At 49.9% G+C, this 16,868-nt stretch overlaps 2 protein-coding genes across 4 annotated transcripts; one reads left to right on the top strand and one right to left on the bottom strand.

Moving 5' to 3' along the window:
• The first annotated feature begins 2,699 nt into the window (after nt 1–2,699).
• Nucleotides 2,700–9,319, top strand: EGR2 (early growth response 2). Of its 3 annotated transcripts, none has more exons than XM_029931745.1 (3): nt 2,700–2,801; nt 5,406–5,514; nt 6,834–9,319. In XM_029931745.1, the coding sequence occupies exons 1-3, from the start codon at nt 2,703–2,705 to the stop codon at nt 8,084–8,086; spliced, it is 1,461 nt and encodes a 486-aa protein (XP_029787605.1). In that variant the 5' UTR covers nt 2,700–2,702; the 3' UTR covers nt 8,087–9,319. The 3 variants fall into 3 exon arrangements, with proteins under 3 accessions (XP_029787605.1, XP_029787607.1, XP_029787606.1); XM_029931747.1 differs by lacking the exon at nt 2,700–2,801 and adding an exon at nt 3,688–3,707; XM_029931746.1 differs by lacking the exon at nt 2,700–2,801 and adding an exon at nt 4,935–5,305.
• Nucleotides 9,320–11,777: 2,458 nt separating this feature from the next.
• ADO (2-aminoethanethiol dioxygenase) lies at nt 11,778–16,114 on the bottom strand. Its single transcript, XM_029931748.1, has one exon. The coding sequence runs from the start codon at nt 15,773–15,775 to the stop codon at nt 14,963–14,965; it is 813 nt and encodes a 270-aa protein (XP_029787608.1). The 5' UTR covers nt 15,776–16,114; the 3' UTR covers nt 11,778–14,962.
• Nucleotides 16,115–16,868: the final 754 nt, after the last annotated feature.

The raw sequence follows: 16,868 nt of genomic DNA, 5'->3' as shown, positions 1-16,868 counted from the left end.
AGGTTAAAGAGAAGCTTCTGAGGAGTCTGCTTGTATTGGCTACCCTCAGTCCCACTGCACTAGGCATGCAAGACGGCCTGGAGGTTTCCACCCACACTGGACTTTCTTTATTCTACAACTATGCTTTGCTTCCTCTCACCTTGGGGCCTTTCCACACGTGCATATTCTCCTAGGAATGCTCTATCCATTGACCTTTCCTCAGTCATTGCTCATCCTTCAGATCTTGGTTCAGAGTAGCCTTCCTCAACCTTCCAGACTCGATTGGTCCTTTGTCCTTTTCTTTAATTGGGGTCAAATATTGCCATTGTTTGCAATTGTATATTTGTGTGATTGACTGCAAGCAGGCCTGGTTTTAGGCACCACTGTATGCACAGGATTTGGCATAGCACTCGACACATAGTAGATGTTAAAGAAATACCTGTTGACTTGATAGTCCACCCTTCAGTGTGAACTGAGCACCCCCTGCTTAAGCTAGTGCAGCCGCTGCTGGCTGCTGCTACAAAATAAAGTCATAGGGGTCTTATTTTCTCCTCTCCAGGTTATTTGTGCCAACAGAACACCATTTTTGTTGCATACTGACTGGTATGAAGCAATGCTTCTGTCAGGCTTCACAACAACTCTGACTGGAATAATCTGGGCTTGGTTTATAGGCTCCGGGATTATCAGATGCATAGTGAGATGCTGAATGTAGAGAACCATTTGTCAATTTTCTCAGCACACAGAGGCACCTTTAAGAAAGGCTTGGCTGGATGGGAGAGCTGGCCATTAGCCTAATTTTCATGGAGATGCACATGTCCTGTGCCATTGGAGTTCAGATCCATAATGTCCTGTGTGTCCACAATTCTGACACTCTCTGCTTCCCACTCCAGAGCAGTATTAGAATGGAAGTAAATGAAAATGATATTACAATAGGAATAGCCTCTAATGATGTTACACATGCTTCTTAATAAATCCAAATACAAATCTTAACACATTATTTGTGATATGCCTCATGGCTGATTGTGATTCTCAGTCCACATCATGGGAAAAAGGCTGAAAGCTATGTACAGAAGAGACTCAGGGCCAGTCAGAAGCCTCGGGCTGCCATCCTCTCTCCCATCCAATACCCCACTCTCAGGCGCAAGCCTACTAAATGCTCCTCCCTTTCCTTTCTCTTATACTTTTTGGGTCTGGAATTCAGGACAAAGCAAATCAGGACCTGGCATTAATAATCGTGACGCATCTTAGAGTGTCCTGTTTATTTGGGCATTTTGACAACTCTATATTCAAGAAAGGCATTTATTTGTTCAGGGTTTTTGTTTTTGTGTTTTGAAATTTAAGGATCAATGCATTTGCAATGGTTGATCAGAATACGTTCCAGTGCCTAAAAGTAGAGACCATGGTACATCTCTGTATTCAACTACCACACGCCCCTCCTTCCTCCTCTCCTCCCAGTACAGAACTCTGTAAACACCTTGGAAGTTTTTATCGTCTCTACCGCCTTTTTTTCCTCATTGACTCCCTACAGGAAGGATACTGTGAGGTTGACTTCTCCTATTACAGAGCCTATTAGTATGCTGGCTTTGGGCCAACCTGGTTACTCCATCCATAACACAGTCTGGAGAGCCCAAGAACTCAAATGCTGCCTTCACCCCGTGGAAGGGTGTGTGTCCCTGACAGTCCTGCAGCCCTTGCCCTTTGAAAGCTCTGACCTCAGGCTTCCTTTCTTCAGAAATGCCAAAGAAAAGAGATGAAGCTGGCGAAGGTGATCTGTTTCTTCTCTAGTGGGCTGAACCAGGCTCTCAGTTCTCAAAGACTTGTTCCCTTTCCGGAAGGGGCTTTTCCTGAGACAATGATGTAGCGACCAAAAGCACTGTACTTGAAGTCAGAAGACCCGGTTTCAAGTTTGGATTCCACTACTCATCACTTTAGGCAAGTCACGTTAGCTTTTTTCTTACCTACCACAGAGTGGCTGGCTTGAAGTGAATGTGCATAGACTTCGTTCCATTATTATTCTTTAAAAAAGAAGAAAAAGAAGGTGTTTACAGGAAGTATTTACTGACCGGTTTCCAGCAGCGGTTCGGGGAGGGCCTCCCAAGACTGGCCCCAAGCACCCTCCCGGGAGCCCACGCAGCCTCTCTGCGGCTGTTGGTTGCCCCTGACCCAGTCCGCCCCGGGACCACCGCGGCCCCGACAAGGTGCAGCTCAGAAGGGAGGTTGAGTTGTTAGAAAGCTCCGAATAATTCCAGAGGATCAGTCACTCCCACTCACTCTAAAGTGCTTGCCGGACCGGCCGGGCAAGCCCACTTCTCCTCGGTGGGCCTCCCTTCCCGGTCTCACCCCCAAACTCGGCCTCCTCCTTCGGTAAGGTAGCAGCCGAGGGCCGCAAGACTCCCCTACGCGCGGGCCGTCCCAGGCGCAGTCCTGCCCTCCGCGCACAGCTTTGCCGGCACTCCGGCGTCCAGGAGCTCCCCCTCCGGGTGGCGCGAGGTGACCGCCGGCGGGGTTGGCAGCAGCGCCCGCTGCGGGGCGGCCCCGGCGACTCACCCGCCCATGTGCGTGGAGAGGAGCGAAGAAGCTCTAGCAGTCGCCGCGCCCGCGCCTGCTGCGTGTGGGTGCCTCACCTCGGAGGCCAGCGGGGGCCGTAACCCGAGTCTCACTGCCAGGAACTATATTTGCATAATTTGGCTCCCCCCTCCCTTCTTTCGGATTCTAGGCTGGAGATGCGAGTCGGGCTCCCCTCCGAGGCGTCGTCTTGCCGGTGGTCAGCGCGGGGGCCGCGGGACAGGCCCGAGCGCAGGCGGAGCGGGCTGGCGCACGTGGTAAGAGCGCAGCTTTCTTTTCTCTTCTTTTTCTTTTTTACGAAATGGGGCTTTGCACGTTTATGCTGTGGGTGGGGTATCTACAAGGGCGCTAACCTCGCCGCGATTTTCTTCCTTTCTCTTTTATTTTTATCTCCAATTGGAAAAGAGCGCACACTTCGAGCGACAAACTTTCCCAAATTTTTACCGGGCGTTTGAAGTCCGGGAGGTGGCTGGCCGCCGGAGAAGATTTCACAGCGGGCAGGGGGAAACGCGACCTTTGGGGTGGAGGAGCAGAGCCCGCCCCTGGCTGCCCCCGGACCGCGACCACCGCTCGCGGGGCCGAGTGGGAGCGGGCTGGCTGCGGCGGCGGCCGCGGCAGGTGAGCGGCGGGAGAACCGCCTGCAGCGCTGCGCTTCCTCCACGGCGTGGCGTCGTGGCTCTCTCCCGGCGGGTCCCCACGAGGCTGGGGCCGTCCGGGGCCGTCCGGGGCCGTCCGGGGCCTGGGGGGTGGGAGGAGGGCCCCGCCGGGGCAGGCCCTAGAGGCTGCCCCAGCGCTCCATCCCAGGTCTCGGCGGCTTTGGGGCGGGACAGAGAGCCAGGCAGGCCGCGGTGCGCCGTCTCGGGCACCTGGATCAGCCTCCTGTGAGGCCAAGCCCCGAGCGCTCCGGCTGTGAGCCTGGAGGCTGGAGCGGTGCACGCAGCGAGCCAGAACCCACCGCTGTCTGGACCTATGAAAAGTTTTACAAAATTGCTTTGAGAACTAACCAGAAAGGTTTCCATAGGGGTCGATGTTTTTTTGTTGTTGCGTTTGTTTTACTCGAAAAGGGAAACGTGTGGGGTGATGGCGGCTCGAAATTGGCATTAGCGACGCAGTTTGCTGTCACTCAGGACCTCGCTGAGCTCACCGAGGTGGCTCTTGGCGAGGTAAACCAAGAGATTCTTCCAAATGAGCGTGTTGTGGAGTAGGGCTCGGGTGAGGGCAGGACGCACCCCCCCGCCCCGAGAGTGTAGGCTCTAGCCGTGGAGGCCGGTACGGCCGGAGAAGGTGAGGTGGGGTGTCCTGGCAGAGCATCCTGTCCAGCGAACCCCAGCGCCCGCTCGGCTGGGCGAGTACTTTGTCCTCGACGCGGGCGCTCCGGCGCGCTGTCAACAGGGAGGTGTGTAGCGTAAGGTGTGCGAGTGGGTGTGTGAAGAAGGCAGCGGGGGCGGGAGTGTGTGTAGCGGAAGTGGAGCGTGTGTGAGTGTAACTGTGTGTGTGTGTGTGTGTGTGTGTGTGTGTGTGTGTGTGTGTGTGTGTGCGTGGCGGGGCAGGGTGAGTGTCCAAGCCTCCATCTGGACGCCCCCACACAGCCGACCGCCCAGACGCGCCGGGAAGGACGCCCGCTCCTCGCAGCAGCTGAAGGGGGGTGGGGAGCGCGCGGGCAGAGGAAGGGGGGGGTGTCTCCGGCTGAGGATTTCTCTCGAAGCTCGTCGCAGTTATTCTGCTCCTCCTAGGGTCTACCCCCCAACCCCCAAGGTGCCCGAAATACTTAAACAAATAAACAACCCCAAACCTGTTCCGTTTTCGCTCCTGTATAAATAGAACAGACTTTCCAAAAAAGCAATACCGCATTCACTCTTATCACCAGCCACTTCTTTCCACCAAGTAATTCAGAAAAAAGCAGTCAGCTTCCGTGAATGCATGCAGCTTTTTTTTTTTTTTTCGTCGCTGCCTCCTTTTGGTTGCGGTTTTGAGCTGCCAAGAAAGTGAGTAGGGGTTTGACTGTAGTGTCTCGGCTCCGCTCGGTTTCTTTCCGAAGTTTAATTTTCCGGAATGGCTCCCAAACAAGGGCTAGGGAGGCGGAGCCGTCGGCACCGGATCTTCGCCTTTTTTGGAAAGCTGCGGAGAACCGGAATTCCTCCCCGCTCGGGGAGGCAGCGCCGCAGCTAGGACCTGCACGCTCTTCCCCGGTGGCCCGAGCCGGACTCGGGCGGCGTCCCGCTCCCCGCTGAGCCCTGCGCCCGGGACCGGGACTGCGACTCCGGCTGCGCGCCCTAGACCCCCGCGATTCCCCGCGGTCTGAGAGCCGGGAGTCTCGAGCCCGGTGGAGTCCGCGCTGCTGAGCCCGTATGCAAATCGGCCATGTGACGGCAAGAAGCAGCCTGGCCCAGCCCTGTTCCTCAGTCCATATATGGGCAGCGACGTCACGGGCAGTGAGAACCTGCCCATAAATACTTACAGCAACACTTTCCGTCTAACCGAGAGAGCAGCAATTGATTAATAGCTCGGCGAGGGGACACACTGACTGTTATAATAACACTACACCAGCAACTCCTGGCTTCCCAGCCGGAGCACAGGAGAAGAGTCAGTGGCAAATAGTCATTTTTCTTCTTTCTTAGAAAAAACAGCAACTTGTTTTGCTAGTTTTATTTCTGTTGGATTTTTTTTTGTGTGTGGTTGCTTTTAAGTGTGGAGGGTAAAAGGAGGTACCAACTTAGACTCAGTCCAATCCCTCTCCAAAACGGCTTCTCTGACACTCCAGGTAGAGAGGGAGTTGGGTCTCCAGGTTGTGCGAGGAGCAAATGATGACCGCCAAGGCCGTAGACAAAATCCCAGTAACTCTCAGTGGTTTTGTGCACCAGCTGTCTGACAACATCTACCCGGTGGAGGACCTCGCCGCCACGTCGGTGACCATCTTCCCCAATGCCGACCTGGGAGGCCCCTTTGACCAGATGAACGGAGTGGCCGGAGGTAAGTTGCATGTCCCCTTCGCAGGTCGGGACCCACGCGGCTCGAAGGTGGTGGGTGGGGTGCGGTGCGTGCAGGACTTGGAGAGGGTTGGGTGCGAGGTGGACGGTGTTGACTGAACGGGGTGCAGAAGGAGCCATCGGGAGCAAGGACCGGATCGCTGGAGCTGGGCGCGCGGGCAGATGCACCAGGTCGTCAGCGAGCCGGCGTGCGTGCGCCGCGGCGCGCCCAGCCCCCTGCGGGCGCAGGGATAAGAGTAGAAGAGGTGCCCTATCAGGCTTATGGGCTTGAGCCGGCCCGTGGGCCGGCGGAACCCCGGCCTTCCCTCTCCCGGGGCAGGGACAAAGTGACGGGAAAGTTCGGGGCTCCGAAGGAGAGCTGAAGAGCCGAGCGGCGGAGAAGCGCCAGAGGAAAGCGTCCGCCGCTCCCTCCCGGCAGAGCCGACCTGGGGAAAATCGAGCGCGTTCCGGGTGCGGCCAGAAGGAGCGCCCCCACCTGCGCGCCGCCCGCCCAGTTGAGGGGGTTGGCAAGGCGGGAAGGAGGAGGAGGTGGTGGAGGGCGGGCAACGGCGGGAAGCGGCCCCCCGGTGGCGAAGGAGGCCCGCGGGGGCACCGGCGCCGCTGGTTTCCTTGGCGATGCAGTAGAAAGTGGTCTCCCGCGGCCCCCGCTCTTTCCTCGAAGCTCCGCCACCCGCCTCGGGCTGGGGCGTGCGGATGTTGGGCTTGGCCGGGAAGGTTGGAAGGGAAAGGAAACCTATAGATTCCTTCCATTGCAGCGCCGCATACCCTCCAGCCGTCAGCTTAGCGGAGCGGGAGAGGGAGGGACGGAAGGCACCGGGGATGGGGAGCATCCAGGAAATCTCCGATCTCTTTCTCAGGCTTCCTTGTCGGGCGGCACTAGCTGGGATCAGCCCCCTGGTTAGTGTCTGCCCTGGAACCCCAGCCGTGGGACCCCTCCAGGCAAAGGAGAGGGAGAGAAGTTCCAAGCAGATGGGGAATTTTAAATATTGTTGTTGCTATTATTGGGTGTTTTTATTGGGGAGGAGAGCCACAGATGGTTGTGTGTGGGGGTTGGGAATAGCTCATCCTGCTTTTCTGGAGGTAGTTTGAGTCCCAAACTGTCATTGGCTGCCACAGTGGGATCCTGGGCTACCCTCTTCTTACTGTCCCTGGGCTGCAGTTTTTCCACCTGTTGGACTCTGCCCCGGTTCTACTATGGTAGGATCCTGGGCCTTGGGAATGGACCTGTGTGAGAGTGGGTGAGAAGGGTTTCTTGGCTGCATTCTCATTGCTCCACCTCCATTCTTTCTTTTGCCTCCCTAGATGGCATGATCAACATTGACATGACTGGAGAGAAGAGGTCCTTGGATCTCCCATATCCCAGCAGCTTTGCTCCTGTCTCTGCACCTAGAAACCAGACCTTCACGTACATGGGCAAGTTCTCCATTGACCCCCAGTACCCTGGTGCTAGCTGCTACCCAGAAGGCATCATCAATATTGTGAGTGCAGGCATCCTGCAAGGGGTTACCTCCCCAGCTTCGACCACAGCCTCGTCCAGCGTCACCTCTGCCTCCCCCAACCCACTGGCCACAGGACCCCTGGGTGTGTGCAGCATGTCTCAGACCCAATCTGACCTGGACCACCTCTACTCTCCACCACCACCACCTCCTCCTTATTCTGGCTGTGCAGGAGACCTCTACCAGGACCCCTCGGCATTCCTGTCAGCAGCCACCACCTCCACTTCCTCCTCTCTGGCTTACCCACCGCCTCCTTCCTACCCCTCCCCTAAGCCAGCCACGGACCCAGGTCTCTTTCCCATGATCCCTGACTATCCTGGATTCTTCCCATCACAGTGCCAGAGAGACCTACATGGTACAGCTGGCCCAGACCGCAAACCCTTTCCCTGCCCCCTGGACTCCTTGAGAGTCCCTCCTCCACTCACTCCACTCTCCACCATTCGCAACTTTACCCTGGCGGGTCCCAGTGCTGGGGCCACAGGGCCAGGGGCCAGCGGAGGCAGTGAGGGACCCCGGCTGCCTGGCAGCAGCTCGGCTGCAGCCGCTGCCGCCGCCTATAACCCACACCACCTGCCGCTGCGGCCCATTCTGAGGCCTCGCAAGTACCCCAACAGGCCTAGCAAGACCCCAGTGCATGAGAGGCCCTACCCGTGCCCAGCAGAAGGCTGTGACCGGCGCTTCTCCCGCTCTGATGAGCTGACCCGACACATCCGCATCCACACGGGACACAAACCCTTCCAATGTCGGATCTGCATGCGCAACTTCAGCCGCAGTGACCATCTCACTACCCACATCCGTACCCACACTGGCGAGAAGCCCTTTGCCTGTGACTACTGCGGCCGCAAGTTTGCCCGGAGTGATGAGAGGAAGCGCCACACCAAGATCCACCTGAGACAGAAGGAGCGCAAGAGCAGCGCGCCCTCTTCATCCGTGCCAGCTGCCTCCACGGCCTCTTGCACTGGGGGCACACAGGCTGGGGGGCCCCTGTGCAGCAGCAACAGCAGCACTATCGGTGGTGGGTCCCTCGTCCCATGCTCCTCTCGGACCCGGACACCTTGAGATAAGACTCAGGCTGACACACCAGCTCCTAGAGGCCCTGGAGGCCCTTCGTCCACTGGTCCACTCCAGCTGCACAACAAACACTACCACCCTTTCTTGCCCCTCTCTCCCTTCCTGGGCAAAGGGCCTTGGTGGAGCCCAGCACTGCCCCCTTTCCACTTAGAAACAGGTCCTTCCTAAAACTTAACCCACTTTAGTGTCTCTTAGGTGAGTTGACTATCACCCTAAGATAATGGGGAGGTGCAGAAGGGTGTTGGGTGGGGTCCCTGGCCTAGAGGGCTGAGGCTTGACCCTGCTTTAAAGGGTTGTTTGACTAGGATTTGCTTTCCTTCTCTCGTATCTTGTCCCATTACAGGTTTTTGACTCTGGATGTCAGAGTTGATTTGAGACTTTTTCTACAATAGTAGGTTGGGAGATGCTGATCCCTTCAGGTGGGGGCAGCAAAAGAAGCAAAGCTGATGTGCACTTTATGGCTTGGGACCGATTTGGGGATGCTGTACAGTGAATGAAGCATGGCCTTTATGCTGCATTCTGTGGCCCTAGAACAGTGAATCAAAGCTTATCTAGTCGTTCCAACCCTTTAAGCAATATGTATTATAAACTCAGAGAATGGAAGTGCAATGTGATGGGAGGGACAAAGCAATATCTGCTCCTTTTTGAGTTGTTTGAGAGGTGTAAAGACTATTTTTTCAGTGTATATCCACTCAGATTTTGTGTATTTTTGATGTGCACTGTTCTCCAAGTTCTGAACCTTCCGGGAAAAAAGTAAAGCATTTATGATCTCTTGAAACGAGTCAGAGATTAACTTATTTAAAGGGGGATGTATATATATTCTCTGAAACTAGGATGCATGCAGTTGTGTTGGAAGTGTCCTTGGTGCCTTGTGTGATGTAGACAATGTTACAGGGTCTGCATGTAAATGGGTTGCCTTACTATGGAAAAAAAAAATCACTCCCTGGGTTTAGTATGGCTGTATATTTCTGCCTATTAATATTTGAATTTTTTTTTAGAAAGTATATTTTTGTATGCTCTGTTTTGTGACTTAAAAGTGTTGCCTTTGTAGTCGAATTGCAGATAAGAATGTAAATAATATTACTGGAGCTGACTTGTTTGGTTATTAGCTCTTAATAGTTGTGGAAATAGAAATGATTTATTCTAACGCAAAACCACTAACTGAAGTTCAGATAATGGATGGTTTATGACGATAGTGTAAATAAATACTTTTCAACAATATTTTTGCTGCAGAAATCATTGATGATTTACTTGGTGGGAATTCAGTAATTATCTGGTGGGTTTTAGTGGTTTGACCAGGCCAGGATCTCCCAAATTTTCTTTGCTGGCCTTTTAACACCAGCCCTCTCACCCCCGAAGCAATCTCCATTCATAATCAAACACTAGTGTTGCGGGGATTTCCCCTATGCATTAGTGTAAAAGTGGGGAGGCGTTGTTTTGACTCATTGTTCCGTCCTCTCTAACAGCCTATAGCTTCTCTCGGCTCCTGAGTGGGCTCCGGAAAATAAATACTTACAAACAAGTGCCCACTCGGAGACTACGCATTTATGGCTGCTTTCAGAACTCTGACCAAGGCCAGGAACTCAGACGAGATGTGGCTTTGTGGAAAGTGTGGTGGCGTGGTCAAGCTGGAAATGACTTTTAGGTTCCAAGATTAGTCTCATGACCACAGAAAACTTTTTGAAAAACGCTATCGCCTCTTCAGATCAAAAATGCACGCAGACACTGCTGAAAACAGCATTCATGGGTTGCCAAAGGAATTACCCCAGGACTCATTTCTCTCTCGTCTTCTCTCCCTGGTTACCCCTATTTGGAAGGATCACCAATCTGCTGTACGTTTGGTGGGCCTAGAGACTATCAAAATACCCAGCTCATGAGATAAAATAGTTGCAAACCAGCCTAAGAAAATCTCAGAGAAAGACATTCTGAATCAAATAGGCAAATATGGTTCTCCATTATACCGGATAATGGTTTGCAAAAGAATATATTGGGTTCATTTTACTATAAGCCTTTGGTAGCAATTTTAAAATAGAAATTTCACCAAAAAAGAGTTATCTACCTGTCCTACAAAGCAAATGGGTTGGGTCTATGTTTAGCTTTATTCTAAAATTGGGGCTCAATATCACTGAAGTTCACCCACTGCTTCTGGATCCTCACACAAGTATAACATGTTGGAGCACCCACCGTTCAGCTCTATCATCTGAAAACTGTTACGTTTGTCCTTTGCCAGTCAGCCTCCTTTATATGTGGTCGGTAATTGGCCTGTATTTTAGAAGAGCAGACAGCAAGTAACTACTCCTCGAAACTTTTTGCTCTTCAGAGCGCTGGAATTTTGAGATCTAACTTGTGAGGTAATTAATCCTTTTATTTCCTCTCGTTTTATTTCAAAGATGCAGAATACCTCTTTTGGTAACTACTAAATAGAAATTTTCTAAATCTCAGTGCCAGATTGTTCTGGTGACTGGTGTTATTTCATTAGATTTGTTATTTCCTAGTTTGTCAGCTTACTGTCATCCTTGCTTGGCTAATTTTGTTAAAACATGTATACAACAATGCCATGTTTTGATAATTATGTGTTTTAATGAATTCTCCCCTCCTACCAAAACTTCATTATATTAACCTATAGTAATTTGTCCTGCCAAATTAAATTTCAGAACACCTTCAATCAAGATAATGTAAACAATTGTTCACAAAGCAGGACTAAAAAAGCTTTTTAAAAGAAGTCATTTTTAAAAGAATGAGTTAATCTTAATTAATTAAATGTATTTTTATGGTAGTCAAATTGGTTACATGATCACTTTCACTTTGAAGTAGGCTTGGTGAAGTGGCATACTGTGAGGAACATACCTTCATGTTTTTTTCAGAGACAACTTGGTGGCTTTTACTTCTTGATTTGAACATATTAAGTCAGTCTTTGATCAGATTTCACTCTCAGCTTGAGATGCTTTCAAGCAGGTGTTTCAGTTTTTACTTTAAGAAATAAAGTATATAAAGCTAAGTCTGATCCTTCTTATATTCCATTTGCCTTGCTGAACAGTATTTCTGATGGCAAACCTGTTTAAAAAGAAACTTCTGAAGAGTAACTGCTTAAAGATCATAATTCATTTAAGATGGTTCACTGCATATTAAAAGTAGGTCTATTAAACTAAATAAGATTTTCAATTATTCATAAATGAGTATTTAATGTCAACTGCAAATGAAATTAAGCCAAATTGTTTGGTATATATTGAAAATGTTTGTAGTGATATTTTAACTGTCCAATATGTGTGTATATATATATATAGAATGGTCAGCATCATCAAGTACCTAAAAAGCTGCCAGTCCAAACTACAATTAAACAAACTTTACAGAAAAAGGCAAGACATATTTAAGTCCAAACAGTCTTTCCTTCATGGATAAAATCATTTTTGTTTTCCTGCACTAGTTTATTTTCCTTAAACACAAAAGGGAACTATTTTCTGTTGTAGCAAAATAATATGATTAGGCATTAATTTCAGATATGTTTTCAATCAGATTGTTTCAAAAAGCTCATGAGGAAATGACTAAGTTTCTATTGGACTTTGGAATCTGCAGAAAGCCACCAGTTTTCAGTACAACATAATATTATAGAATGAATGTTTAGTAAGTAATTAGACATCATAGTATTTTCCTTCATTTTGCAATAATCAAGATTTACCTCTTTAACAATTTCAAACATGCCTTTATTTTCCACAAGTACACTGATTTTAATCCAGAAATGTAAACCTCTCTGGATCTGAAGATTCAGTAAATATATGGGGCTTAACAAATGATTTTCTTCTTTGACAGATGCTTCATTGCACTGAAATGATAGTGGTTGGCTTCTATTTGTAACCTGGTGCTCAGAATTCAGATGAGAAGGGTTACAAGGAGTGGCACTGTCCTCAGGTTAGAGTTGAATAGTAATGCGCTGAACCCTGAATTAGACATACCGCTTCTTTGTTGAGCAGTAGAGCTAGCTAGCGCACAAGATACAAAGTCATTTGGAATAAATGAGCAGTAACAGGCTACCTGAGGCGCCAAGGCTGAGGAATGCTACAAGGGGACAATGCAAAAGGAGGAATAAAAGGTGTGGATTCTGGAAGAATTTAAAGTGTATTCGTCTTAAAAGTTCAAAAAACCCACTCCTGTTGACAACTAGTACTTTAAAAATGGGCCCACAATTTTCATTAATAAACAGCAGTTAGCATAACCTCAAACCACATGAATTAAGCTTAATAAAAAAAAATCAATTCTCATAAAGTAGTAGGTAGGTACACAATACTCGCCATTAATAAAACTGGCTTTTGCTATAACCAGAGAATTAAAAAGCTTAAGAATTGAGACAGACTTCTCACTCAAAGGCAATTATTGCGTTTGTTATTCAACAGAAAAGTGATCAGTATCATTGTGCTCATCAGTCTGTGGAGGGGAAGACTACTTTTCCCCTCAGTCATTATTAGAATACAGTCTATATTGCAGGAATATGTAGAAATGCAATAGCAGCACATGGAGTCAGTCACGACTAGCAGTTTATGCGCAGAGGCGCCAGGTTTGCTGCACCACATTTTCTTTGTAATAAGAATATTCTCTCTTTAGTGGCTAAAACAAGTTCTGTTTTTACCATTAATTTGCTCAGAATTTATTAGTGAACCACAAGTTTCACTGTCTTTACTGAACTAAATTAGAGATACCATACTGCTATTTTGGCCTGCAACAATTTCAGTTCTTTTGAAAAGCACCTTATTTTTCATTCAGCTTGTTTGTACTTGAGGACTTTAAAACTTTTCATAAAGTTTGGAAAAACAATTCCTCCTTTTAAACTGTTCTATTGCTAGAATGTTTTTGTAGGTTTAATGCATTCTAGGTTGTATTATAGCATATACATCACTACCAGTAATTTTATAAATTCATGAACTTTTTGCTGTAATTCAGAACAGGTATGTGACCGATAACCACATTCATTACTGTGCTATTAAAAAGACCCATTTTGTGAACATTTTTCTAAGAAAATCATCATTTGCATATCTAGTATTTAGTTTTAAACTGAATTGCTTTATGAACTGCTCCAAACTGCCCCCAAGGCATATTAAACTAAACCATAATGTGAAGCCACATAAAACAGTGTTAGCAACCTTGGAGGAAAGGCTTGGCATTATGGGTGTTTCAGGTTTTACAAAAGTGGCATTTCACATTGAATAATCTTATTTGTTTAAAAAAATTAAAGAATTTGCCTTCTTATTCTATTTAAAAAATTGGGAACAAATATTCCTTCACTCTGGGCCACAGTAACCCAGTGTGCATAAAGAGGCAAAGGCACATACTGTTTCTCCACAGGGTCAACACTTTTCCACCAATAGCAAGTCTCCCTTTATTCCAGACCTTAGCACTCTATTGCCATTTGGGCAAGTCAATCAAGAGGGCTTAGACAACAGCTGGGCAGATTTTAATGTGTTTATTTCTACAGTTTGTTTTTATTAAAAGTGTTGTGAAAAAGGAATCCTATAAATAGTAAAAAGAGGGAAACAAAAGTGCTCCATAGCCTGAAGCAAATGGTGTAAATACATTTGTAAACAAGTTGCTGAGGTTACCTAAAGGACAAAAATAAAACTAGTTACAGATAGCACAACTGTTTTAAGAGGTTGGTTAGTGTTATGTCCCAAGTTTTGGTGCCCTAAAATGGCCAGCAGAATAGGCAATTCTCTATTTTGTAGTCTGGATCATATGTGCTTTCTCTCTTCCTATAGAAAACCACACCAGATGAAGCAAGTTCTGGCTCGCTACTCTAGGGAGAACACTGCCATCAAAACACACACTGGAACCACCAGCCTTCTGGAACATTAGAGTTCCTGAGAATTTGAAACAGTCATCAACATTTTTCTCTATTTTTGCAAGAAAATACTGGAAGTGAATAGGGGCATAGCATTCAACAACTGACTAGAAGTGTTTTACATTCAGTTGTTTGGAAGCATAGCGATTCAGCTCCTTTGGATCTTCTGGTTAAGACAACACAGAATTAACCTATCACCTCTTAAAGCGCACTCAGACAAAAAAAAAAAAGTCATTTGAGGATAATTAGTTTTTGCATTAAAGGTGAATCTGCAACAAGAAATCTGCTCAACTCCCAGATCTGGAGACTCATGGGGATGATAAGCTCTAAGTGATCACTTGTCACTGAGATATGCAGGTGCTGAATTTCTTAGTAGATGCTGCCAGAGTAAACCAGATGTGGCTACTGGGCAAGAGGAGGAAAGAAAACAAATCTTGTCCTCTACATGCATAGTTACGTTTTGGGGGTGATAACCCAACTCTGGAAAAAAGATCTAATTTTCACTTTAAATAGTAGCTCATCTTTTTAAATCTAGTTTTTACCAATGACTTGAACTATAAACAATTCAAACCACTGGGTCATGCAGTCAATAAGTTAGAATTACAACAATAAGGAGTAAAATGGACATAGGTGGAAAACAAATCCTATTTATCCGGGATAGGAGGTGTGGGTGCATTTGTGTATTTTGTATAGTATAAGGAACAGAAAAAAGAGTTATCTTCATTATGGCTTTAGGATGGAAGCGCTTCAGATAGTCCCCTGCCCTCCTTCCCCCAAATCAAAACCCCGATGGCGGTGACAGAGCCAGAAAACAACCTAGTCTACCCGCCTTCCCCGCCCCTAAACCCGGCCCCGCGGCTGGACTCCAGTCGCCAGCACTTCCCACGGCTCCGGAGGAAGCGGCTACAGCCCATTCCAGTAGATCCAACGCCCAGGCCTGGGGGTAGGGAGAGAGCCCTTATGGTGAGTCGCGGGCAGCCAGGCCCAGATGTGAACAGGGCACGTCTTCGGCCTATGGCAACCGGGCGCTGGCGGCTTCAAGGGAAGACCTTGGGACCTGGATAGGGCTCCCCCTCGCACCAGAAGTCATCGGCTTGCGGGGTCTCCAGGAGCCACACCTCTCGGGGCAAGTCACAGGCCGAGCCGGAGACCTCCTTGTCCCTGACGGGCTCCAACACTCGGTAATAGTGGCAGTCCCGGCCGTCGTCCGGGTCATAGGGCGGGGCCAGAATGTCCAGGAAGGCGGCGGGCCCGTCCACGGCGTCGATCTGGTGCAGGTTGTCCTGGTGAGGGGTGAGGACGCAGGGGCCGCTGGCCTCGGTGTATTCGGCTCGCGAGCGCAGCACGCCCAGCCGCACGGCGTCCCGCTCCCGGGCCTGCAGCGGCGGCTCGAACTGCTGCTCTGGCGGCGGGGCCCGTGGCCGCTGCCCGCCGCCCACCTCCATCTTGTCCATGCAGCTGATGCGCACGGTGCCGTAGAGCACCTTGAGCATGCCATGCATGCCTGGGTGGTCGTGAAGCGGAATGGATGTGCCGCTTTTGAGCAGGAACACGCCGAGGCTGAAGCCGTCGGTTTCGTAGATGTGCATGTAGGTGACTGGTGGTAGGTTGGGCGGCAACGGCTGCAGCGTGGCCTTGCGCGGAGCGATGTTCAGGTCCTCCGCGCGGACTTGGGTCAGCAGGTTCTTCAGCTTGTTCAGGTTCTCCGGAAAGCCCTGAGGCATTGGGACCTCGGAGCCCAGCGCCGCGCCGCGGTCGGAAGCGCTGCGGCAGCCCCCGCTGCCCCGGAAGGTGAGGCACGCCTGGCGGGCGATCCGTTGGATCAGGGAGGCCATGTTGTCTCGGGGCATGCCCGGTTGATCCTCTGCGTGCCGAGGCTGACCCCCGCCGCCCCCTGCTTTCCTCCGCCCCTTGCGGTCTCCGGTGGCCGCCACGGCTGCCCGCAGCCCGGGGCGAAGCTAGAAGCCCCGCAACTACCGGTCTTACGGGCGCGCGGCACCGCTGCTGCCAACCTCAGTAGCTCGCGCCCGAAACGGCCAGGCACACCCGCCCCGCGCCTCCGGTGAGCGCGCACGCGCACGACCCACGCGTCGTACTCACACCAGAGGAGCAGGTACCGGTCGCGCGGACGTTGTAAGGCTTTGCGTTACGCCCGACGTTCCATTCAAGCAGCTCACACCTACGACGGTGTTCGAGCGCGCTGATCGTCTTACAGAGCATGCTGGGATTTGTAGTCCGATATTACGGATGAGCGCTGAGTTTCATTTGCCAGCTGGAAAAGGAAGGATTGGATTTGTTTCTTATAAAGAGCCTTCTTTACGGGTTCAAGGTGTTTGCTTGTTTGAAAAAAAGGTGAATTGGGGCGCAAGAGATGTAGCCAGTTAACTACAACTCCCGGCATCCTCAGTAGGTCGGAGTGACGCGCTTCCGGCAGCTGGCCTGAGGCGTGGTAGAGGCTCTAGGCCACCACTAGAAAAGTGGCGAGAGGGTCGTTCGTTAACCTTCTGGTGCCGGTCAGCGTGTTCCGCCAGCCAGGGTCGCTCTTCTCTGGTCCCTACCCTTGGGAAGGAGGCTTTTGAGTTAACTTTCTGTCTTCCTGGCCACCTAGGCAGCACTATCTATCAACGGGGATTACGGGACAGCACTTTTGTAATTTTCCAAATTTCTTGGGAGATGAGAGAGTTGAGGCCATCCCTAGTGATCAGGATTCCTCTGCACAGCCGTCCCCAGCTGTTGTTTGCATCAGGGTGTGATGACGCTGCTCTTCCGGTTACAGAGCAGGATAGTTTTGCTGGGATTCGAGAGGCCTTTTGTTGTGACCAAGGATCGTGTACACTAAGGGTTATTAAACCATGGTTTGTCTAAGAAGAACCTGGTTGGAAGGGGGAAGTAGGGAGGAGCTTTAAAAAAATACAGATTGCTGGCTGTCATGTAGAAATTGAT

This window comes from Suricata suricatta, chromosome 2 (assembly GCF_006229205.1).
Source record: "Suricata suricatta isolate VVHF042 chromosome 2, meerkat_22Aug2017_6uvM2_HiC, whole genome shotgun sequence".
Taxonomy (NCBI): Eukaryota; Metazoa; Chordata; class Mammalia; order Carnivora; family Herpestidae; genus Suricata; species Suricata suricatta.
Note: the sequence above shows the minus strand (reverse complement) of the source record. Positions and strands in the feature narration are given on the sequence as shown.